General features: G+C 48.8%; 1 protein-coding gene and 1 long non-coding RNA gene across 2 annotated transcripts; both read left to right on the top strand.

Annotated features, from left to right (window-relative positions):
- The first annotated feature begins 11,087 nt into the window (after positions 1–11,087).
- Positions 11,088–13,023, top strand: LOC143838999 (uncharacterized). Its single transcript, XR_013231511.1, has 3 exons — positions 11,088–11,171; positions 11,731–11,802; positions 12,954–13,023. It is a non-coding gene; the product is annotated as an uncharacterized LOC143838999 (long non-coding RNA).
- A 587-nt stretch (positions 13,024–13,610) lies between these two features.
- On the top strand, positions 13,611–23,645 carry LOC143838855 (uncharacterized). The gene is made up of 13 exons (XM_077340766.1): positions 13,611–13,710; positions 14,669–14,752; positions 15,328–15,399; positions 15,813–15,878; positions 16,868–16,951; positions 17,907–18,002; positions 19,573–19,674; positions 19,841–19,945; positions 20,112–20,216; positions 21,592–21,703; positions 23,104–23,163; positions 23,275–23,361; positions 23,455–23,645. The coding sequence occupies exons 5-13, from the start codon at positions 16,940–16,942 to the stop codon at positions 23,643–23,645; spliced, it is 870 nt and encodes a 289-aa protein (XP_077196881.1). The 5' UTR covers positions 13,611–13,710; positions 14,669–14,752; positions 15,328–15,399; positions 15,813–15,878; positions 16,868–16,939.
- Positions 23,646–25,973: the final 2,328 nt, after the last annotated feature.

Genomic DNA, 25,973 nt, shown 5'->3' on the forward strand with positions numbered 1-25,973 from the left:
GGTGTGGGACCCTCTTCAGGGAGGAATCTGGGGCAGGGGGAAGGTAGAAGTCTGCTGTCATGAGGGCTGCCGCCCTGAGCTGGGCCTGAAGAACATGAGATGGGTGGCAAGATGTGATTCAGATCCACCTAATCAAGCTGCAGCAACCCTCAAACTATATCTTGGCCATCAGTCATCTGCTACCCACCCACCAGTAGCCAACATCTCTTCTTGTCCTCAAAACTGTTGGGTTTCTGACTCAAGAGCCAATCGGAGCAGATTCAGGATGGCATTTTCTGCGATACCGTCCAAGCATTTCGGGCAGGGATGGTCAGAATGTGGCTCTCCGGAGGTCACAGAATCAGAGAATTGGAAGGGGCCTCCAGGGTCACGTAGTCCAAAACCCTGCACAAGGCAGGCATGTCCATGGACTACAATTCAAGTGCTGGCAAGGGCTCCTGGAAATTGTAGTCAGTGGATATCTGGAGAGGCACAGCTATTTATTTATCTATCTATCTATCTATCTATCTATCTGTCTGTCTGTCTGTCTGTCTGTCTGTCTGTCTGTCTGTCTGTCTGTCTGTCTGTCTGTCTGTCTGTCTGTCTGTCTGTCTATCTATTTATTTATTTATCACATTTATATACCGCCCTCCTCGAAGGCTCAGGGCGGTTTACATGGAACTCAAGAAACTATACAGAAAAAATTAGAGTTCAACCCAGGCTTTCTCAACCACGGTCCCATGACAGTCCTGGAAGGGCTTTCTTAGTACAATGGAACATATCCTTTTGCATTGTCAGTTTTATAATGACATTCGTTCCATATTTATCACACCATCGTTACATAGAGTCCCAGGGCGTTCAGGACAATCTTATATCTCCCTGCTGCTCATAGACACAAATTGTTCCATCACATTGCCAGATTTTGTGCTGCATCCATGAAAAGTCGACGGAAGTTGACTAAAACTTAACTGACCCTGAGAGCAATTAGAACAATAACCCATGTTTCCATTTACTTTTAATTTATATTTTAGCAGACGCATAGTCTAGACTCTAAGTGTTTAACATAATGCTATTTTATGAGTAAAATCATGTTTTAGCCAGATTATCTCTGTAACTGTGAAATTGTTTTGATTTTGCTGGTCTATGACCGTAATAAAGATATGCATGTATGTAGTACCTGGAAGTTAATTAGCATTTTATATATTTTTTTAAAACAATTCAACCATACATTGACAACATATAGCCAAGTTGAACTCTGCCCCCTTCCCCAAATGGCCAGTGGTGGGCCTGGAGGGGGTGGGAAGGGCAGAAGCCTCAGGTGGGCATGGACACAGCTCTGCTTCCCAGCTATAGTCTGCATGATTGCACCACTTCCGGGGTTTCTAGAAGCCTAAAGAATGTTCCAGGGGTTTCTCAAAGGTGAAAAGGTTGAGATAGCCTGCTGTAGCCACTGGAATATGGGGCTTCCCATCCAAGGTCTCCATGCAGAGGAGAGTAGTGGAAGGGGGTATTGTGGAGTTCAGTGAGGAACTGAGGAGTTTAGGGATCTGTTTCCTGACCTGAGGAAGGGAATGGCAGTCAGGAGCTCCCAGGAATGTCTGGCTGATGGGATCCAGGCAATAGAGAGGGACTTCCTGCAGGTGACTTTGGTTTGAGTCACAGTTCCGTCTTCTTCATATTTCCTATCCAAACAGGAATTTCTGTGGATTGGCCTTTTTGGCTTCATCAGTGTAATCCTTTTCGCAATACAAGTGGCGAAGACCATAATATCGCGCCGAACTGAAGAGGTGACAGGTAAGTAGGTCTGAATTTATAGGAGGAAGGACCATCCGTTGAGTGGAGGAGCCAAGGGGCTCTTCTGTGAGCAGGTCCAGGAAGCAAGGGCTCATCTCTCTCTTGGGACCCACTGATGATTACCCTCTCCATCCCCCCACCAGACCATCCCAGTTTCCTCGGCTATCCTACGGATGTTCTTTTCATTGCAGCGGTGATCTAGAGGGTCTTCCTCTTGCCCAGTCAAATCATCGAGATCTTGACAGGGGGCGGGGGAGTGGGGGGGTCATACAGGGTTCTCCACAGAGATTGTGAATGGCGAAGCTCAGGGGACCGATCATTGAATAGGCAGGAGAAGCACAACCCCTGGTTGCTTAAAGGAATAAAGTGGGCTTATTATGAACAGAAACAACTGTGCATAGAAAGAGGAGATAAGAGACCTAATTGACTTTTAGGTCTGCAGACGTTCAACTGCTGTTCTGGAGGCAAGCAGGGAGGAAGCATGCTCAAAAGAGAATTTCCTGATCTAAGTCTGCTAAATAGACGTCTCCTCCGATGCCCCTTCAAGGACCCCCTCTGCTCCTTCTTGCACACTGCAGAGCTTGCGGATTCTGACAACCACAAGGCTCACTTTGGCTTCTTGCAGGACTTCTTAAGTGGTGACAGACTTGTTCAGTATGTTCAGTATGGTCTAATTTTTCCACAGGTCCAGAAGAACAAAGGCCTGAAGAGCAGGTTTCTGCTGAAGAGCCGGTGAGTACATGAGACATGAAAAAGGATTTGATGTGAGTAGGAATTGGGGTGGTCGAGGTCCTCATGGTCCTTCTGCTGACAGGGGAATCCAGGAATCACAGTCAGGAGAATCATCTGCAAGCGGCAATAAACGCCCCATGGGCTTTATAGAGTTGGATAAATTTATTGATTGATCAAGACCTGCAGACTCCCAAGGGCACCTTTGTTAATCTGGAGGGAGGTCTTCTTGAAGGGGGTGTCAGAAAGCTCCCCCCCCCCCAATGTTTTGACATAGGCATCAATGCTTTGCGTGAAAGGATGGAAAACATCCTTATCAAATCTGAAGATGGCCCCAAAGGAGAAGAGCAAAAACCTCCCAAATCCTTTCCACCTCTGTGCATTGTGTGACTCTGGACAAGCGATGTTCTCTCACTTGCCTTCCTACAGTCCACACCAGCCCAGGAGGCCCAAAACACCGATGAGTGCCCGGAGACGCCATCAAATGACTACGCCCAATGGAAGGCGGCTTTGTGCAAGGTACTTACTTATTACGTTTGTGTATTGCCCTATCCTTAGGCTCAGGGCAGTTCAAGTAGAACGTACATCAAACCCACTTTTTATAAGGAACAAAAGGTAACAGTAATAACAACCATAAACAGAGAAAATAACATCCAACCTGGTGAACCATCTACTAGGCCCATGGTTGTTCTGATCCATTGCATGGGTTCAAGGCAGGGAGGTTCGGAGCCCAGCAGGTATTATTTAGTTTTGGTCGACCTCAACCAAATGGCTGGTGGAGGAGATCCATTTTGCAGGCCCTGCAGAACTCTTTTAGAATTAGGGAATTGGGTCATAACCTGGAGTTAATCAGAAGGCATTTTTGGTAAGCCACTAGATTCAGCTAACCTGGTCACGTTGGGATGCCCATCCCCAGGTCAGACCTGGGAATCCCTTGGAATTGTAGCTAATCTACAACTTACAGAGATCAGTTCCCCTAGAAAAAAGGCCCTACGAATTCTGGGACCCCCATTCTGGGTCCGCGAATCGCCCTATGCCCCCCACAGAGCTTTACGCCCTATACACTCTGCGGGTACCAACTTGTTTGGCGTTCCAGGCCCCAGAGAAGTGTGCCTGGCCCCAACCAGGATCAGGGCCTTTTCGGTCCTGGTCCTTACTTGTTGGAATGAGCTCCCAGAGGAGCTCTGGGCCCTGTGGGAGCTTTTGGCGTTCCCAAGGGCCTGCAAAATGGAGCTCTTCCACCAGGTCTTTGGTTGAGGCCCAGCAAGACAATGAGAAAGATCTTATTGGGCCCCCCGGTGTTAAGCCATGTTAGGGGGGAGTGGTGTTAAGTGATGGCCTTATGTCAACTGTGCCCCCTTTTCCCTGCTCACTCTAGTTATTAATTTGGGGGAGGGGGACTAGTTGTTTTACACCACTGTAATTTTGGGTGATCGTCTATATCTGTGTATGATATTTTTATGTCCTCCCTAGGGTATTTTAATGGGGTTTTATGAGGTTTTTATGATGGAATTAATGTATCCCGCCATGAGCCATTTCTAGGAGTGATGGGAAATCAATAATAGTAGTAGTAGTAGTAGTAGTAATAGTAGTAGTAGTAGTAGTAGTAGTATGGCTGCTTTGAAGGGTGTGGAGTTCTACTCCCCTGAGCTCCCTCCCCACTCCAAATCCCGCCCCAGCTCCACCCCCAATGTCTCCAGGCATTTCCCAACCCAAAGCTGGCATCTCTGCGATCACCTGGGCTCCTTTGTCCCTCTTGCTCCTTCTCTTCTCCTTTCCCACAGAATCTGTTCCCTGAGGAGACCGAGGAGGAGGAAACGATTCAGCCCTCGGAGGTAAGGGGAAAGGCAGGACGCGGAGGTGGAGCTGTAGAAGAGTAAATTAGAGAAGTACTTTGAGGCAAGCCCATTGGGTGCACTTTTAAGTCCTGCTGTATGTCAGAAGAGCTCAAGGTGGAGTGTGTAGTTTTCACTTCCTGAGTTTATGATCCTGGTTAGACAGAATGGACGAAAGATGCATACCAGCTTCATAGTGTGGGGATTGTTCTGTCAAGGTCCACTAGATTCCACTCCAACCCTCTAAACCAGGAATGCCCAATCTTTTTGAGCTCGGGGGGCCCTCTGGTCCCTCTGATGCAGTATGGTTGGTAGAACTAAAACATGGCTGCAAAAAAATGGTTGCCATAGGAGCCAGCACAAAAAGGCAGTTTGGTTGGCTGAGGCAGAGTTGCCTGAAACTCAACCCCTCCAAGATGGAGGCCCTGTGACTGGGCAGAAGGGGGCAGGTTCAGGAAGCATGCCTTCCCTCCCTGGATGGGGTAAAGCTGATTGCTGCATCTACTGCCAGGAATTCAAGGGGGATTTTTGATGCTTCCCTATCTATGGAGGCTCAGATCATGAGGGTAGCCCAATAGGCGTTGTACCATCTGCATCAGGCGAGGCTACTAGCGCCTCACCTGTCTCCAGTATACTTAGCCACAGTGACCCACGCAATGATCACTTCCAGATTAGACTTCTGTAATTTGCTCTACGTGGTCCTACCCTTGTCTCTGAACCGGAAATTGCAACTGGTTCAAAATGCATCTGCTAGGGTCCTCACGAGGTCATTCTAGAGGACCCACATCCAGCCTGTCCTGAGGAAGCTGCATTGGTGGCCAGTTAGTTTCCGGATCATGTTTAAGGTTTTGGTTCTCACCTTTAAGGTCATCTGAGGCCAGGACCCCACATTTCTGAGGAACCACTTGTATCCTTACACCCCCCACAGGACTCTGCTGTCTGAGTTTGAATTGGTTGGTTGTCCCCGGTCGGTATTTCTGGCCTCGACCAGGGCCAGGGCCAGGGCCCTTTCAGTCCTGGCCCCGACCTGGTGGAATGAGCACCTGGAACAGCTGAGGGCCCTATCACAGCTCCACAGGGCCTGGGAGACAGAGCCCCATGGGCCTGACATCACCAGAAGATGCTCCCCCTAGGGGGTGCTATTACAGGCTAGGGATGGGCGGGAGCGGGGAGGTTTATAGATTGGGCCATTTTTGCCACCATTATTGTTTTATATTGTACTGTATATTTTATGTGGGGTTTAAAATTTTATTGTAAACCACCATGAGCCGGCAGTGCCCGCGGAAGGCAGTCAAAGAATATGAACAGACATAAATGAATGAATAGCTTACCGTCAGTCACCCAGTGAGGGTCCTTATGCTGTGCTGGCAGCTGTTACCCAAGTGACAGTCTTAAATATACACCATTGATCAGATCTTGAATGGCCAATCAGAGGCCTTGCTTGCTGGACAAAAGCCCCTCCCTTTCTGAAACACTTGGGGGCATCAAGAAAGTTATTAGTAGGCACCTTTTCTCCCTATGGGGATGGTTCTTTGGTTCCATAAAGGATCTGGCCACATTCAAAATATGATCTCTTCCTGCTCTCTGCCACTCACTCAGCCAGAGAGGGAAAGGTTTGGAGAGCTGCATTTGAACTCAGCTGAAGTGAAACCCTTTGAGGATGGTGCAAGCACGTGCTTCACCCCCAAAAAGGCAGTCCCTGGAGCTTCTCTTGAGGGCTCTCAGGAATCTGACTTGGGAAAGCATTTCCTGGGGCTCTGGAGTCCTACTGCCAACAGCAGCGTCAACGAGGCCCAATAGCAGATCCCTTCATGGTCTGACTAGGCAGAAACTCAATGTGGTGTTGGAAGATCTATGCTTGGAGATGCCAAAACCTTTTGTTGTTGATGTTGTCCTTGCAAACAGGCCCCAGTCATGGAATGCAGAGTCATTTATGGACCTCCTCCAAATTTCAGAGCGGACCAAGTAAGTGCCACCGGGTGTCAACAGGTACTTCTTCCAGACTTCTTATTGCCTCTGGAAAGCAGGAGGAGGGGTCCTGTCGAGATGGTCTGAGGCATTTCCGAGTAGTGGGAGGCGTTCCTGATGGTGGCCAGGAGGCCGGTGAATCTTCTCATCAGAGACACCCTGGGACTAAGGAGTGATCCTGCTGAGCATAGTCAACAGTTCAGCAGGGACTTTGGCACAGCAGGATCTGCATGCTGGGTGCCAGGGCATTTGCGAGTGTGCGTTCCTGTCCATTCCAGACACGAGGAGCACAACAGGGATGCAGCATCCTCAGGAGGGAGCTGAACTTCCAAGAGTGTCCAAACTAGCCAGGGGGCTTACAGAGTCGATCCCTAAAGATCCTCAGAGTCTTTGTGGGCCCAAAACCAGACACTTATTGTCATTCAAGAAACCTTTCTTTAAAAGCTTTAAAAGAAATTTACGAATACATTAATTAGGTTCAATACAGCAATGGCGTCATTCAGCAAAAATAAAAATAAAAATGAAGAAGCAAACTAGCCCTCTGGATTGCTCCAAGCAGCTGACCTTGTGTGACCTAAAAGCAAGCCCCCCCCCCCTTCAAATATCTCTGACGCAGCTGGTGCTTCCTAATATAACTTTAGGAAATCAGAAGTTAATTGATATGTAGAATTAAGGAGAGAATGCCTGGTGACTTAGGTGGACGAAGACATTAAAACCTAAACATACATGAATAGATATCGGGGGCACACCCAGCCCATGCAAAGCATCACGTGAGTGGCCTCCATCCCAGTCAATAGGCAGCCCTGGAGCATTTCTCACCGTTCAGGGGAACATCCTGACATCCTGTTGCAATTTCTCAAGAACTGACTGCTGCAGACTTAGTTCTCCCCCCATACCTAGCGGCTCAGAGCCACTCATATGGGTCAACCCCACCCTAGACACTCTGGAGTCTGTGAAGGCCCTTTTCCTCCTGATGCCCAGGAACCAAGGTCTCAGAATGTCCCCGGAAATTTCCCCTTCTCAGGATTTTCTTGGGCAGAACCAAACAGTTCTAATCCTGTTATAAACAGGTCTAAAATACAAGATCTGAGCACTCTTGTAACTGATTCCACGTTTAATCTTTCAGAATCGCCCAAAGGAGTTTACCTCAGGTCAAACTAAACATGCCCAGGGGCAGAGAATGCAAGAAAAAATCAAAGCATTCAAATCAGTGGTGATATTTCTGAATTTCTTTTTGAAACAGAGACACAACTTGCTTGAATAGCCATGTACAAATGCCCCAAGGCCAGGAATTGTTTTCCCCCAGCCCCCAATAGTTGTTGGCGATTGGTTAGCGATACTGTAGAAATAAACTAGAGTGTCAAAGGTTTTCACAGTCAGAGTCAGCTGGGTGTTGTGGGTTTTCCAGGTTCTGGGGCCGTGGCCTGGTCGCTTTAGTCCCTGATGTTTTCTCACTGTTCCCACAGAGAAGTCCCCATCTGGAGGTGCCCTACCTCTGACGATGCCATCCACAGTTACTGCTGTCAGGGATTAAAACTACCGGACCAAAAAGACTCTGGCTCTAGCCTGTTAGTATTAGCTGAGCACAAGGCTCTTCTGGGATGTACTCAGAGAGATGGTCCTATGGGACAGGGTCAGCCATAGTTTCCCACACAAAGGGATTGGGGCCAGCGCTGGGAATCTCTAGGCCTCTGGCTTAAGCAAGGTCTCCATCAGCCTTCTGTGCGGAAGAATGGCTGCAGAAGTGGAGCTGACAATACAGAATTGGATGAGAAATCCACGTTCCCACCCAGTTAAGGGATCTTGACATGTTGTTGATTGGGTATGGCTGTTGGGAGTGCCATGTCTGGAGTGGCCAACCATTTTTTCCCTTGTACCAGGACCCTTGGTTTGTTCCAAAAACTGGAAGGATAACAGAGGCAGACCTTTTAAAAAGGAGGAATGCCCTCTCTGCTCAGGTAGGTCTTCTCAAATTATGATGTTTCCTAAAAAGCAGGAGGAAGAATCAGCAGTTGTAGAGTCAGATTTGTGTGCATAGTAGAACCTTGTTTCCACTGACATTTAGCTGGGCAATGATTCCTGAATTGCCAAGATTCACACACACACAGACACACACACACACTCACAAACTTGTATTCTGCAGCAAAATCAGGACTGAGGTATGTGCAGCTTTCAGAGTCCACTGCCGTCTCTGGCAAATCAGGGATCATGGATAGAAATGAATAAAATGAAACCTCTGTCTGCCTCCTGGGAAAAGCATCTGCTGCCAGCCAGAGTAGACAGTGCCCAACTAAATGACAGATCCGTGTTCTCACCTGGCGAGGGCATCTGGCCCTGATCAGGACTGCATGGAGTGTTTTGGGAGTTCTGTACAAGGAGTCCAGAATTCTTTTCTGTGTAGCAGAACTCCTGGGCCGTACCACAACCCGAAAGAAAGAGAACAGAAGAAGGTGCTTTACGGAGAACGGATGCCATTATTAAGTGTTCCAAATGAATCTGGAATCCTCACAATCGGCATCTCCTGGTGCCTCCGTCTCCATGTGGATGCATTTAAACCCCTTCACAGGAGGAGAAAGAGACCTCTATTGACCTACCAGGAGCAGAAGTTCCCCTGGGGAATGAGAAAGGCTCAGGAGAAGGACAAAGCCAGGCCTCCAGACAGACACCATTTTTATGTGCAGAAAACAGGGAGAGGGACTGAGAGAGGCCACGAGGCCTGGGGGTGATGCCTATAAAGCCCTCCAAGGAGTTGGCCTCCCGTCATTAATATAAAGAGAATGACCACTCAATGTTCCCATCAAAGCACCCTCCGTCCCCTCCCTCCCTAGCAGAGAGAAGCTGAAGAGTTCTGCTCCTTTTTAATGTAAACCTGATTCTTTTAAAATGTCTAAAATGTTTAGATTGTTGTTTTCTCACAGGATATGTTGTAAGCTGCCCTGAGCCCTCCCAGAAGGGTTGCATGCAGATCTGACAATAGATAATTAAGATGATAATTAGGGTGGGGTGGGGGATATTGGGAACCAGAAAACTCAGACTGTCGGTGGCACCATCTAAAGTGTCCAGAACATCCCTGGGGAAGGAGGGCAAGCAAGATCTGAAGAAGGCAATCTCTCTAGGAAGGAAAATAATACAGCACAATCCATGCTTTGATGTGGGGTTACTGCGAGAAGCTTGGACTTCCAGGAGAGCATTAGGGGCTGGAATAAGACGCGACAAGGGTATAAACAAGGCCACAGCTTTCTTACCTCCCCATGGGAGTGTTGGCACCGCATGGGAGAGGGAGCCTGACCTAGCACTTATCGGACTGCACCAAACCCACGGAGTCCAGAGGAACCAGGGGACACACCCCATTCCCAGATGGGAGAGCAGAGCCTCTTACTACTGAATTCTCCCTTATGGGAAGTGACCTATGTAGGGAAGCCAGCAGGCCCCCACCTTATTTGGCTGCCCCATGGCAGGCTGGCAACGAGTCTGTGTCTCCCAGCAGGGCCAGCCACGCTTGTTCATAGGTCGTCTCTTACGGAGGCCCCGAACCCCAAGGAGTCCCGTCACACAGCAACAGGCTCCATCCCATGTGGAGCCCAAAATTACGATGAAATATTAGCCATGCAACATCTACCTTAGACACAGCCTCAGGGCTGCTTATGTATCACATAAGGTGGGAAGGAGGGAAGCTGCCCTACGGCGTGCTGGGCAAAGGGACCACGACTCACGTGCATAGCACGTTATAGGCTCTGCATGTCCTGCCTCCCTCCTTTATGCTTTGTGCAGTTTGCGCCCCACGTGGGCTCCTGGGGCAGTCACGTTTGCCACCAGCCCACCCTCCAGTACATCAACTGGCAGCTCCACTGATGCCTTGCAACGCATTATACATTCTGGGATTCAGGCCCTTTCCCTTCTGCAGTGTATGTTCTCCCTTCTCCCCTGAGAGCCCAGCTGTCAGACAGAGAGGACAATCCCGAGCTAGCAGACAGAGCCCTGTTCCAACCTGGCTGAGGGCACCCTGGCCTGTTCCTGCTGGGATGGGATGCTTGGCCCTAAAATGGCCAATGCTTTTTCTCATTAGCAGAAGACTTGGGGCTTCCCACAAGTTGAAAGAAAGAGGACCGAGGAAGATGTCTTCCAAAGAGGAAACACCAGGTTTGCCCAGGTGTGTATTAAATAATAATGTTCCATTCAAACTGGCAGCTCCACTGATGCCTTGCAACGCATTATACATTCTGGGATTCATGCCCTTTCCCTTCTGCTGTGTATGTTGTCCGTTCTCCCCTGAGAGCCCAGCTGTCAGACAGAGAGGACAATCCTGAGCTAGAAGACAGAGCCCTGTTCCAACCTGGCTGAGGGCACCCTGGCCTGTTCCTGTTGGGGGGGGGATGCTTGGGAAATCCACCCCAAGATTGGCCAATGCTTTTTCTCATTAGCAGAAGCCTTGGGGCACCCCACAAGTTGAAAGAAAGAGGACCGAGGAAGATGTCTTCCAAAGAGGAGACACCAGGTTTGCCCAGGTTTGTATTAAATAATAATGACGTTCCATTCAAACTGGCAGCTCCACTGATGCCTTGCAATGCATTATACATTCTGGGATTCATGCCCTTTCCCTTCTGCTGTGTATGTTGTCCGTTCTCCCCTGAGAGCCCAGCTGTCAGACAGAGAGGACAATCCTGAGCTAGAAGACAGAGCCCTGTTCCAACCTGGCTGAGGGCACCCTGGCCTGTTCCTGTTGGGGGGGGGGGGATGCTTGGGAAATCCACCCCAAGATTGGCCAATGCTTTTTCTCATTAGCAGAAGCCTTGGGGCACCCCACAAGTTGAAAGAAAGAGGACCGAGGAAGATGTCTTCCAAAGAGGAGACACCAGGTTTGCCCAGGTTTGTATTATAAAATTATTATGTTCCATTTAAACTGGCAGCTTGATTGATGCCGTGCAACACATTATACATTCTGGGATTCAGGCCCTTCTCCCTCTGCAATGCAGGTTCTCTGACCTCTCTGGTTCGGGACTTCCAATCATCTCCCCTAGTTGGGTCGCGGTCTTCTTTCACAGATCAGGCACAATTCAAGAGGTGCTGAGCCTGGTGCTGGCTGGGGGTGTTAAAAGGCCAATGGCTGCTTGGAAGAGACCTTTTGTTCCTCTCTGGCTGTGGCCTCCCACTGCTGACGACTGCTAGGATCCAAAATACAGGCAGACCACACAGTTCCGGCTGGCTAGCCCTTCCCTAGTTAAGGGTTCCCAGAAATCTGGTGCAGGAAAGATGTTTGTCTGCCTTCAATGCTGGAGTCTGGCTGCTGGGCAGAAAAGACTATATGGAGGTAGAAGATAGATTCATATTCTCACCGGGCTGAGGGCACCTTGACATGTTCATGATGGGAATTGGTGTTTGTGAGTTCCATACCTGGAGTGACCAATATTTTTTCTCTCTGCACCAGCAACCGTGGATTGCGCCACAATTTGATAGGAAAAAAGCAGGGGATGAAAGAAAGTACTCCATCTATGGACAGGTAGAGCTTCTAAAATTATTATTATCTTTCTTCCAAAACAGGAAGAAGAGTCAGCAACATTGGGGTTAAATTTTTGTGCTCAGGAGAACCTCATTTTTGGTTCTACTTCTGCAGCAGATCATTCCTAAAATGCCAGGATCCCACCGAGCCAGTCTTTATTCTGGGGCCTGATTGGGATCAGGACTCAGAAATGTGCCTGATTTCGGGTGCCCTCTGACAGCCATGGCAAACACACTGGATGCCTAGTCTGGACAAAACAGGAAACATGGATAAACTCCAGTTAGAAGAATGTATGAACATTGTGGCAAGCGTAGCTCTTCCAAAGGTCTGGAGAGAGCCAGCAGGTGTCATCCCAAACTCAGAAGGAGAGAACCAGGGGAGAGAAAATCTGCTGCCGCTCAAACAACACAACTCTCTGACTAGTATAGATCCAAATGAATCTCAAAACAGCACAATCTGCACAGCCCGGAGCATCAGTTTCCTGTGAATGAAGAAGAGAGTTGGTATTTATACCCTCCTTTTTGCTCCCTGAAGGAGTCCCAGAGCCGCTTACAATCTCCTTCCCTTCCTCTCTCCTCGACAAAGAATAGATTCTTGCAGTTAGCCGAGTAAGTCACAAAAAGCAGAATTGAGGCCTGTAGCACCTTTAAGACCCACAAAGATTTATTCCAGGCGTGAGCTTTCATGTGCAGGCACATTTCCTCTGACCAAATGGAACAAGAATCATGAGAATTCAGATATATAGAAAAGGTAAATAAGTAGCAAATCAGTAAACTGTGTCAGAGTATCCACTTTATGCCATAGGATAATTCTTTGCTCAAACAGCTAATCAGTCCTCTTGAGTTCAGTTGTAGTTCACAAAAACAAGGGAGAAATTAAACAGTCCATGTTAGGAATTAATAGCAGACTCTTTCCCAGTTGTAAAAGGAAATACTTAAAAGAGACTAGTTGTTTGCCACAACTAAATCTGGGGTGTGAAAGGGGTTTGTCTGCCTTGGGTGCTGGGGCCCAGCTGCCAGACAGAGAGGACAATCCTGAGCTAGAAGACAGAGCCCTGTTCCAACCTGGCCGAGGGCACCCTGGCCTGTTCCTGCTGGGGTGGGAAGCTTGGGAAAGCCACCCCTAAATTGTCCAATGGTTTTTCTCATTAGCAGAAAACTTGGGGAATCCCACAACGTGAAAATAAGAAGACCGAGGAAGATATCTTCCAAAGAGGAAACACCAGGTTTATCCAGGTGTGTATTAAATAATAATTACATTCCATTCAAACTGGCAGCTCCACTGGTGCCTTGCAACACATTATACATTCTGGGATTCAGGCCCTTTTCCCTCTGCAATGCTGGTTCTCTGACCTCTCTGGTTCGGGACTTCCAATCATCTCCCCTAGTTGGGTAGCAATCTTGGGTAGGAACAGACACAGTCCAAGAGGTGCTGAGCCTGGTGCTGGCTGGGGGAGTTAAAAGGCCAACGACTGCTTGGAAGAGACCCTTTGTTCCTCTCTGGCTGTGGCCTCCCACTGCTGACCACTGCTAGGATCCAGAACACTGGCAGACCACACAGTTCCGGCTGGCTGCCAGTTGGCTGGTCAGCCCTTCCTTAGTTAAAGGTTCCCAGAAATCTGGTGCAGGAAAGATGTTTGTCTGCCTTCAATGCTGGAGTCTGGCTGCTGGGCAGAAAAGACAATAAGGAGGTAGAAGATAGATTCATATTCTCACCGGGCTGAGGGCACCTTGACATGTTCATGATGGGAATTGTCGTTTGTGAATTCCATACCTGGAGTGACCAAGAATTTTTTCTCTGCACCAGAAACCGTGGATTGCACCACAGGTTGAAAAGAAAAAAGCAGGGGATGAAAGAAAGTACACCATCTATGGACAGGTAGAAAGAAAGTACACCATCTATGGACAGGTAGATCTTCTAAAATTATTATTATCTTTCTTGTAAAACAGGAGGAAGAGCCAGCATCATTGGGGTTAAATTTTTGTGCTCAGGAGAACCTCATTTTCGGTTCTACTTCTGCGGGAGGTCACTCCTAAAATGCCAGGATTCCACCCAGCCAGTCTTTATTCTGGGGTCTGATTTGGATCAGGACTCAGAAATGTGCCTGATTTTGGGTGCCCTCTGACAGCCGTGGCAAACACACTGGATGCCTAGTCTGAACAAAACAGGAAACATGGTTAAACTACAGTTAGAAGAAAAAGTCTGGAGAGAGCCAGCAGGTGTCATCCCAAACTCAGAAGGAGAGAACCAGGGGAGAGAAAATCTGCTGTCATTCGAATACACTTATAGATACAAATGAATCTCAAAACAGCACCATCTGCACAGCCTGTAGCCTCAGTTTCCCTGTTAGTCTCGAGCAGCAGAATTGAGTCCTGAGAACCTTTAAGATCCACAAAGATTTATTCCAGGCCTGAGCTCTCATATGCAGGCACACTTCCTCAGGCAAAATGGAACAAGAACCATGAGAATTCAGATATATAGTAAAGGTAGATAAGTGGCAAATCAGTAAACTGTGTCATAGTATCCACATTATGCCATAGGAGACTTCTTTGCTCAAACAGCTAATCGGTCCTCTTGGGTTCAGTTGTAGTTCACAAAAACACGGGAGAAATTAAACAGTCCATGTTTGGAATTAATAGCAGACTCTTTCCCAGTTGTAAAAGGAAATACTTAAAAGAGACTAGTTGTTTCCCCCAACTAAATCTGGGGCGTGAAAGGGGTTTGTCAGCTGCCAGACAGAGAGGACAATATTGAGCTAGAAGACAGAGCCCTGTTCCAACCTGGCTGAGGGCACCCTGGCCTGTTCCTGCTGGGGTGGGATGCTTGGGAAAGCCACCCCTAAAACGACCAATGCTTTTTCCATTAGAAGAAGGCTTGGGGCCCCCCAAAATTTGAAAAAAAGAAGACCGAGGAAGATGTCTTCCAAAGAGGAAACACCAGGTTTGCCCAGGTGTGTATTATAAAATTATTATGTTCCATTCAAACTGGCAGCTTCATTGATGCTGTGCAACACATTACACATTCTAGGATTCAGGCCCTTTGCCTTCTGGTATGTAGGTTCTCTGTTCTCTCTGGTTTGGTTCTTCCAATAATCTCCCCTAGTTGGGTCGCAGTCTTCTTTCACAGAACAGGCACGATCCAAGAGGTGCTGATCCTGGTGCTGGCTGGGGGTGTTAAAAGGCCAACGGCTGCTTGGAAGAGACCCTTTGTTCCTCCCTGGCTGTGGCCTCCCACTGCTGACCACTGCTAGGATCCAGAATACAGGCAGACCACACAGTTCCGGCTGGTTGCCAGTAGGCTGGTCAGCCCTTCCCTAGTTAAAGGTTCCCAGAAATCTGGTGCAAGAAAGATGTTTGTCTTCCTTCAATGCTGGAGGCTGGGTGCTGGGCAGAAAAGACTATATGGAGGTAGAAGATAGATTCATATTCTCAACGGGCTGAGAGCACCTTGACATGTTCATGATGGGAATTGGTGTTTGTGAGTTCCATACCTGGAGTGACCAAGAATTTTTTCTCTCTGCACCAGAAACCGTGGATTGCACCACAGGTTGAAAAGAAAAAAGCAGGGGATGAAAGAAAGTACACCATCTATGGACAGGTAGATCTTCTAAAATTATTATTATCTTTCTTGTAAAACAGGAGGAAAAGTCAGCATCATTGGGGTTAAATTTTTGTGCTCAGGAGAACCTCATTTTCGGTTCTACCTCAGCGGCAGGCCATTCCTAAAATGGCAGGATCCCACCCAGCCAGTCGTTATTCTGGGGCCTGATTTGGATCAGGACTCAGAAATGTGCCCGATTTCAGGGGCCTGCTGACAGCCCTGGCAAACCCACTGGATACCTAGTCTGGACAAGACAGGAAACATGGCTGCTGGGCAGAAAAGGCATACTGAGCTAGGAGTCAGAGCCATATCCTGACATGGCTGAGGGCATCTTGAAATGTTCATGATGGGAATTTGTGTTTGCGAATTCCATACCTGGAGTGATCAAGAATTTTTTCTCTCTGCACCAGAAACCGTGGATTCCACCACAAAGAAAATATTCAGGGGATGAAAGAAAGAACAACATCTATGGACAGGTAAATCTTCTAAAATTATTATTAGTTTTCTTGTAAAAAAGGAAGAAGAGTCAGAATATCGGGGTGCAATTTTTGTTCTCAGGAGATTTTTGGTTCTACTTTGACAGCAGGTCATTCCTAAAATGCCAGGATCCCACCCAGTCTTTATTCTGGGGCCTGATTTGGATCAGGAAGCAGAAATGTGCCTAATTTCAGGGGTCCACTAACAGCCCTGGCAAACACACTGGATGCCTAGTCTGGACAAAATAGGAAACATGGATAAATAACAGTTAGAAGAGTGTATGAACATTGTGGCAAGGGTAGCTCTTCCAAAAGTCTGGAGACAGCCAGCGGGTGTCATCCCAAACTCAAAATGATAGAACCAGGAGAGTGAAAATCGGCTGCCACTCAAACGACACAACTCTCTGACACGTAGAGATCCAAAGCAGCACAATCGGTACAGCCTGGAGCCTCAGTTACCCTGTGAAGGAAGAATTAATAGCAGGCACTTTCCCAGTTGCAAAAAGAAATAATTAAAAGAGACTAGTTGTTTGCCCCTTCCGTCTCCGCCCAAGCAGGCAAGTGACAAGCTGTGCTGGCAGAGTCTCTTGTCCTGGGACCAGAGAGTTAGATTTGTATTGCATACTACTAACGTCACATGACAGCCACATTGTCCTGAATAAAACAAAATACAAGGGAGAGGGGATTGTAAGGAATGTGGATATAAGAGAAGAAGAAGAAGAAAAAGAAAAAGAGCTGGTTATTATATGCCACTTTTCTCTCGCCGAAGGAGTCTCAAAGACGCTTACAATCGCATTCCCATAACTTTCCCACAACAGGGAAGGGGTGAAAGGTGGGTGCTGGGGCTCAGCTGTCAGACAGAGAGGACAATCCTGAGCTAGAAGACAGAGCCCTGTTCCAACCTGGCTGAGGGCACCCTGGCCTGTTCCTGCTGGGACGGGATGCTTGGGAAACCCACCCCTAGAATGGCCCATGCTTTTTCTCATTAGCAGAATCCTTGGGGCATCCCACAAGTTAAAAAGAAGAAAACCAAGAAAGATGCCTTCGAAGAAAGAAAGATCATGTTTGCCGAGGTGTGTCTTCTAAAATTATTATTTTCCATTCAAAGCGGGAGGAAAAATCAGCAGGGGTGGGATGGAATTTGTTCCCGTAGTCAAACCTTGTTTTCAGTAACGTTTAGAAGGGTGATGATTCCAGAATCGTCCAGGTATTTGCCTTTTCTTTGGAGGTCTGATTTCGATCAGAATGGAGCCATGTGCCTGATTTCGGGCCCCCTCACAACCCTGGGAAGCAGGTTGGATGGCCAGTCTTGGCACAGCACGGAACATAAACACATGTATGAAAACAGGGGCACGGGTAGCTCTTGCAAAACTCTTGGGAAAGCCAGTGTAGGTCAACCCAAACAAGGAATAACACAATCAAGAGTGCGACCATCTGTTCCCCCTGTAACAACATCACTATCATACACTGTGTTTTAATGATAGAGCAGATTGAATTTCGGAACAGCACAACCTACACCTCCTGGTGCCTCAGTCTCCATGTAAACACGTTTAGACTCATTCAGGGGAGAGAAAATACCCATTCACAGACCAGGACAGTCTGAAGAATGACAAGAACCAGGGAGGATGACCAAGCTAGGCCTTCAGAGAGACACAATTTCAATGGGGAGAAAACAGGGCAAGGGATGGAGAAGGGGTCAGGGGGGAACCAGGGTCCAGAACATGGAGACGTATCAATGGCAACTGAAGCACTTGGGTCACCAGTGGCGAAAGAGAACATGCAAGATCCACCTTGCGTCTGGCAAACTATGCATGAAGAAAGTAAAAGAACAAAGAGCACTCTGTGGTTTGGTGTGGGGTGACTGAAGAAGTGTTACACATTCTAGGAAGCAGAGTTTTCAGAACTTTCCCTGAGGGCTACTTCTCAGGAGTTTTTAGGCCCTTGGTAAAAAGCGATAAAACTGTTTCAAATGTGTATAGAAGTCAGGATCTGAATGCTCTAATTCCTGACCCATGATAACTCTTTCAGATTCAGGAGCGACAAACAATGGAGAAGCTGGAGCGTCAAAAGAGGATTAAAGAGGGCCAGCAACTTCTGGAAAGACTCAGGGAATCTGATTTATTGGTAACTTCTACAAAGTTCCTTTTGGGCACAGAGATATCAAAAGCAGGAATCAAAGCCTACAGAAGCCTCCAATCCGGCCACTGATTTCCCATAAGCCATGGGAGGTGGCCGTGGTTGGGGACCGGTAGTTGGGAGATAGATTATACCAGTGGTTCTCAACCTGGGGGAAGGGACCCCTTTGTGGGTCAAACAACCCTTTCACAGGGGCCGCGGCAGGGCAAGCCACTTGGCCGGGGGGTGGGGTTGGGGCTGGCACTGTTGCCACTCCTCCTGCAGTCGCCCACGCTCGGCCACCAACCATTCCAGCAGTGCCCCCAGCACAGCGCAGTCTCCTGCCAGGAGATCCAGGTTGCGGCACAGCTCAGCGGGGCAAGAAGCAGAACTGAACTGAGAAACCCTGGGAAAAACCCAAATTTATATACCATCATGAACAATGGATCTTCACGGCATCGGTCACTTTCGATTTAATTTCTGTGAAAGAACCCTTGCATAATTTAACGTTTGGGGCTCACCACAACAGGAGGAACTGTATTAAAGTGTCGCGGCATTAGGCCGGTTGAGAACCGTTGGATTAAACAGAGTTTCCTAAGGAATTTGAGGAGCTCCCGAGTGTAGAAATGGCCAACTGAACAGGGGCTGGTGCCTCAGAGTCCCGTTATCTGAGCATCTTCCTGCTGCAAAGAAGTCACTCCGTTATCCTGTCAAGGATCAGACCTCTCAAGGGAAGGACTAGACCATCAAAGGCAGTCAGGCTAGAAGTTCATCATGGCAATAGTTTATTCAGGATGAAATACAGACCATGGTTAACTTAAAAAACCCTATAACCTGGGACTAGAGAGGTAGGAACTGTCAGAGTGGGTAAGATGGTTTTTTTTAGTAGGGTGACCAGATTCTGTTTTGGAGGGGCAGGCTAGCCTGACCTCATCTGACCTCAAAAGCATAGCCCTGATTAGGACCCGGATAGCAGACTTCCTAGGAAGGCCAGGGGCTCTGCACAGAGGCAGGTAAAGGCATCCTGCAGGGGGTGGCCAAGCTGAGGCTCTCCACATGTCTATGGACTATGATTACCATGAGCCTCTGCCATGTACTCCATGGACAACCAGAGAGCCAGAGGTTGCCGCCCCACCCTCCGGGGATGAATGCTGCCTTGATTCTTGGGAGAAAAGGGCTTTGTGGTTTCTCCTAGTCTCAGACTTGAAAGGGGGCCTCTCTCTATGAGAGAGTTCTAGGGATAGACAGGCCATTCCCCGAAGACCCTTCTGCCTCCACTTGATGGCTCTCCCTCTGAAGGAGAGCAGGTTTCTCAACCAGGTTTCAGGAGACCCTGGGGTCTCATGACAGCCCTCAGAGGGATTCCCAAATGCGTGGGAGTTACCTTATTTGTGTTCTATTTTTAAACATGCTAAATATTCATGGGGTGAGACCCATACCAGGGGCCAAGAGTTCCAGAATTCAGCCACTGGCAAGACAGCTGAAATGGTCTACAGGCTGGTCATTGAAGGAATCACACTGAGGGAACAAGACTCCAAAGACTCCATTCCCGACCACAAGTGGAAACTTTCTTTCACAGATTGATCAACTGTGGCCCAGTCTACCCAAGCCCAGATTTGAAGGAAAAAGATTTCCATCACTATTGGATGACACTCCAGGGCCAAGGAGCCAACCTGTGGATGTGAGTAACACCTCGAAAGATCCCCCATTCCACACACGTAGATCTTCTGAAATTATTACGTTCCTTTGAAAGCCGGGGGAAGAATTGGGAGCAGACAGGTTGAATTTGTGTTTGGAGTAGTCCAAAGACTCTGTTCCTGACCACAAGTGGAAACTTTCCTTCACAGATTGATCAACTGTGGCCCGATCCACCCAGGCCCATATTAGAAGCAGATAGACGGACTCCATCACCATCGGAGGCCACTCCAGGGCCAAGCAGCCAACATGTGGATGTGAGTAACACCTCGAAAGATCCCCCATTCCACATACGTAGATCTTCTGAAATTATTACGTTCCTTTGAAAGCCGGGGGAAGAATTGGGAGCAGACAGGTTGAATTTGTGTTTGGAGTAGTCCAAAGACTCTGTTCCTGACTACAAGTGGAAACTTTCCTTCACAGATTGATCAACTGTGGCCCGATCCACCCGGGCCCAAATTAGAAGCAGATGGAAGGACTCCATCACCATCGGAGGACACTCCAGGGCCAAGCAGCCAACATGTGGATGTGGGTAACACCTTGAAAGATCCCCCATTCCTTAGAGAAGGAAACCAAGGACCCAGGTTCAAACAGAACTTGCATCCATAATGGATGGTTATTTGGGTCAAAGGGATACTACTAGGCAGTGTTTTCCCCTGAATGTCACCTCACCTATTCAAACCAAATCTAAGGGCCAAACTAGGGCTGACATTTGCACAGACTGCTGGGAGCTTGCCATCCCCTTCCCATCCTCTCCCCAAAACAGAAACCCTGTGAGGTAGGTGGGGCTGAGCGAGCCCTGTGAGAACAGCTCTGACAGCACTGTGACTACCCCAAGGACACCCAGTATGTGGAAGAGCAGTGAGGAATCAATCCCGGCAATTAGAGGGCACTGCTCTTAATCTTGACACAAAGATGGCTTAGGGGAGCCCCCCCCCCACCGCCCTTTCCAACTAAGGATTCTCTCCTGTCTCCAGTCACTGGTATAGTCTAAGGTTGTGTGCCACATTCTGGCTCCCCCCCCCCAAGGATTCCATCTGTTCTCTATTAGAGATAGGACTGTGATAGGACTGTGATAGGACTGTGACTAGCCCAAGGGGACCCTCCTGGCTAGCCCAAGGGGACCCTCCTGGCTGCGTGTGGAGGAGGAGTGAAGGTAGGTTACTGGAGAGAAGGGCAGCCAGACCGCACAGGCAGCCACAACCCCACTCACCTTGGCAGAGATGTCTGGCTGGGGCTCATTGAGTTTAAGGCTGTTCCCTGAAGGGTCCCTGTCATGGTAGCCATGTGCCCCCCCCGGGCTTCCAAGAGAGGGTCTCCAGGGCCATCCTTGGGCTCAGCCACAGGGGGTGCAGCTGCCCTTAACAGAGGTCGGTGACTGATAGGATAGCTGGGTTCAACTACGTGAAAGGGAGACATGTTGAAGGAGGGGGGGGGCACTTGTTTGCTGCAGCTGTAGAGTCAAGCACCAATTCTGCACTTTCAATGCACTTTCCAGATAAGTCTGTGTGTTTTGCACAGGAAAATTCAGGGGCAGAAACTTCTGGAAGGTGCGTTCTCCAGCGTGTTGGACTAGGAGTCCTACACTGGGAACGGGGGCTTCAAATAGCAGGAAAGGAGTTTCCACTTCAGTATCAGGAACCATTTTCTGACAGGAATGGTTGTTCATAGACGGAAGGGGCTGCCTCGGAGGGTGGCAGACTGTTTAGGGAGAGACTGGCTTGTGTGAATTTAATTCCCCCAGAATGTGGGGGGCTGATACGGAGGGCCCTCTGCGGTCTCTTGGAGCTCTGTGGGGTTCTGATTCTCCAGTCGCTTCCCCTCCTTTGGGGCCCATTTGGGCTTGTAGTGCTAAGAGTTTTGTGGCACTGAAAGCTTTACCCTCTTTGCTTCTCCCTCACAGCCACAAAACATCGAGGGCATCGGCCAGAGCAACGGGGCTGTTCAGCATGAAGACAAACCAGAGCAACTGGCCCCGGAGATTGATCAGGGAGGCCCCGCACCTGAGGACGCTGGTAAGAGATGCAGCCAACCAGGAAGGCCAACCCACTGCCCACCCTCCAAAGAACTCGCCTTCCTTTTGAAGCCAGCCCCAAAGGAAATCTAGAATTTAAACCAACACCTTTCACATCAGGCGGACAGACACCTCATGATCTGTTGTAATTTCAGGGAATGGGAGAGTAAAGGAGGAAGTCTGAGAGTTCATGCACCCCAAGGCACATTGGGCTTTATTAACAACCCAGTAAAAGGGCACTCTCTAAGTTGGAGACTGGCCCAAGTGAAAAAGGATGCTCTTTTTAGTCTCCGACAGAACAAGCCTCCTGCGAAATGCACCTGTGCCTTAGGGGGGTACCAACCACAAAACTATCCAGTTTTGAAAGTTCAGAGCTTTAGAAGAAGAGAACATCAGAGAAGGCATGGTGGATCGGGCCCATGGCCCCTCCGATCCAAAGCTCACGGTGGCAGTGGCCAAACTCTAGATGCCATCAGGAGGTCCTCCAGTGGGGCAGGACCTCCAGAAGCCCTCCCACTGTGGCCCACCAAACACCAAGGAGGCAGAGCATCCCTTCCCCAGGTAGAGCCTTCCACCCATGCCTTGGGGGGAAGAGCCACTCCTGGGCCTCTACTTCAATCTTTCTCGAAGCTGACGATGCTTAGAGCCGCTCCCACTTCCTGTGGCAGGAAATTCCACCTCTTTGGGTGAAGAAGGACTTCCTGCTGCTCAGCGATTTCATTGGATGCCCAGGAGGATAGTGAGAGTGGGGGAAAAGGACATCTTTCTCTCCCTTCTCTGTCCCATGCCTCCCTCCGTCCCCCTCTGTCCCGTGACCCTCAATCCTTGTTTCTCCAAGGGAAGGAGCCCTGACCTCTTTCACCTTTCTTCCTAGGGAGTGTTCCTTCCCCTCCATCGTTCCACCTGCCCTTTCCTGCCCCCTTTTTCAAAGCTAGAATACCTTTCCTGAGGTCCGGTCACCAAAACTGTACGTGGTGCTCCAAATGAGGCTAGGCCACAGATTAGAACAGGGGGGAAATTTGTTTTCAGTATCCTTCCGAATAATCCCCTGGACCACACTGGCCTTCCTTTAGTTAGCGTCACACCTTTCCATGGAGTTCTCTATCAAGACTCCGAGATCCTTCCGTCCCACTTCGGACTCCCTCAACGTATAGTTCTAAGTTAGGCTTTTTGGCAAGAGTGTGCAGGACTTTGCCCTGGCCCGCCTTGAACCTCCTTGGCCATTGTTGCTCCCTCTCCCACCTGTGAGAGAGATCTCTGGAGCACCTCACAGTCCTCCCCAAACAACCTCGTGTCACCCGCAGATTTAGTCTCTTCGCTGCTCCCTCCCAACTCCCCAGGGGCTCTTTGCAGTGGGTTGTGGATTGTCCAACTGACTCTGGCCACTTTCATCCACCACAGGGATTCCTGTCCCAGCTGCAGAGGAGCCAGCAGGACCTCAGGACCAGGCCGGAGGCTTTAGTAAGTGACTCCATCTCCACTCCCATGAAAAGCACCCAGCATGTGTGAGCATGCAAAGTGCTCCGTGCACAGATGGGCCCAGTGTCCTCATTTCAGTGTCCTCCCCTGCAGGGCCTGAGATGGAGGCAGTGACAAAAGAGGACCTCCTGCAGCTGATCTCCACTCTGGGCTCAGTGGAGCAGCGTTTGCTGGGCAGAGGTATGTGGCTCCCCATGCCGCTCTCTGTGTTCCATGGGCCATTTGATTGGCCCAGAGGAGTCTCAAGCATTCCTGTTTTCCCTTCCTTTGCAGTCTCAGCCATGGAGAACCGCATGCTGGGAAACACGCAGGGCTGGCGTGCTCTTAGCCGGGAAGTGCGTGCCCTGCGCGCTCAAGTGGCAGCCCTGCAACAACCAAGGATTGACGTTCAATTTGTACATAATTCTGCTAAATTGCTTTTCGTCAATAGCCCTGTAAATAGTTGCAATATTGTGTTTCATTAATGTTCTAAGGTTGTTTAATAATGTTCTAAGTTTTTTCAGTAATGTTCTAAGGTTTTCTGTTTATTAGTGTTTAGTCTGAATTTAAATTGAATTGCTGTTTCTGCACACACTTGTTTGTTTTACTTTTTTCATTATGGTTGTTATGGATTAAGGCTGCAAAACTAAACTTCTGACTTGCCAGCGACTGTCAGTTGAGGCTGCCTCAGGTGAGGCTCAGGGGATCGCTACACAAAAGGGGGCCTTCCAGGTGAACTGAGTACAATTTGGGGTCAGTGTGGCTCCTGGCATATTCTGGCAGCTGTAGGAAGACCTCCCGAATGGCATGCTGGGGTTAGAGCCCTTCTTTCATGAGGTCATGGGGGGCAACAGAAAGGTCTATCTATCTATCTATCTATCTATCTATCTCCATCCATCCATCCATCCATCCATCCCATAGTTGCGTAACCTGAGGAGGGGCCCCCATTGTTTCTGGCTCTGACCTCAACCAAAGACCGAGCGGAAGAGCTCCATTTTTCATCCCTGTGGAACTGTGATTTCTCCGTCAGAGTCCTCAGCTCTCCTGGGTGCTCATTCCACCAGTCCCTGGACCCGGTTGAGGCCAGGCATGCATCTTTGGGATCAGGTATCTCCATTAGATTAGTACCTGCAGAAAAAAGTGCTCTGTTGGGGGCATAAGGAGACAAGTGGTCCCTTAAATAGGCAGGGCCCAAGCTGCAAATGGCCTTAAAGGTTAACACCAAGACCTTGAACTTGATCTGGGCCAGCATAGGCAACCCATGCAGCTGCCTCAGCACAGGCTGGATGTGGGCTCTCCAATGTGTGCCAGTGAGGACCCAAGCAGCTGCAATAGGAGTTTTGGGGATTCCTGGGAGATGCAGATGAAATACATTCAACCCCTGACGGCCGCCGCCACCCGTGCCTTTCATGCGCCGACCCCACCCGTCACATTCGGTGCCCGCCCACCCTTCTCCCCAGCCGGTAATTTGCCCATTGTTATAAATGGGCTTTCATTCTAGTCACCCAATAACCTATTAACAAATATATTGAAAACTAATTCTCACCCATTTGGGAAACCCTTCCATCAAGAAACCCCAGGGTTTCACAAAACCCTGGTTGAGAGAGCCTGGCTTAATAGCTTAACAACAACCCTTCAAGGTTGACTTCAGCAGATCACTTGCTGATTGCAATTCCAACCGTCACAATCTCGCACAGAACTAGCACATATGAGGGCCATCTGGCCAGTTTCTGAGATGGCTGGATTTTTCCTTCTTCTGGCCAGTTGCAAGGAGATAATTTTTGTTTCACATGGAAGGAACATGGTTGAGGCCAGTTTCCAATTATGTTCTGCCTTTAAAGGCAAGCAATTTGCATGTCTAGCCTTTCAGCTGATATTAATTCTCCTTTTCAACCCAAAAGGAACATGGATGTTGCCTTTGGATTCCTTTCCTCTTACTTTGAATGGTACCCAAGAATCTATTGATTTTTTGGACTTATCCCTTTATTTGGATGAACATCTGGCACTTGTAGGAAGAATGTGGCCAAGAATTATAGGTCTCACCATCCAGGACATCTCAGAAATCATCTTCTTTTGGGGCACATGTTGAGGTTGAAACGTCACGCCTCCAGTATGGAAGGAGCACTTTAAGGGGTCAATTGCAAGACGGGGGTTATCTCAAACTCATAAATGAGGGAGCTGAACGCAGAGTTTCAGAAAGGCCCGGAGATACTCTATGAAGAACAGCTGACAAAGCTAAAGGTCCTCAGAATCTTGGTTACCTGCTTCTGTGAATATACTTCCATGCTAAAGTCTATTGACTTGCAGGAGCGCATTATGTGCTGGAATAAGACATGATACACCAACGTTGGGTATAAACATGGCCACAGCTTTATTACCTCCCCATGGGAGGGTTGGCGCAGTATGGGAGAGGGAGCCTGACCTAGCAGTCAGCGGACTGCACCAAAGCCCACAGAGTCCAGAGGCGCCCTGGAGATCCCCACCATTCTCAGCCGGGAGATCATCTTCCCCTGCCTTCTGAAATCTGCCCTAGGGAGGCCCGAACCTCAGAGAGTCCGATCATTCATGGGACTCCCTGCCAACAGCACTTGGACCTCTGTAGCAAGGCCTGTAGTGGGAAGAGGAAAGCTCTGAACACCCTGGAGCCTCCTTGTCCCAGATAAAGAGGGCCCAACCTCACCTGATCACACAGAGTAACATTTGGAAATGGGGGTGGATAGGTGGGTACACACAATGTAATGAAATCATTAACAGGCAATATTTCTAACTCAGCAAGGGGGTTAGCTTTTTCTGGACCAAACAGGGATGCCAGC

Source organism: Paroedura picta, chromosome 5, assembly GCF_049243985.1.
Source record: "Paroedura picta isolate Pp20150507F chromosome 5, Ppicta_v3.0, whole genome shotgun sequence".
NCBI lineage: Eukaryota > Metazoa > Chordata > Lepidosauria > Squamata > Gekkonidae > Paroedura > Paroedura picta.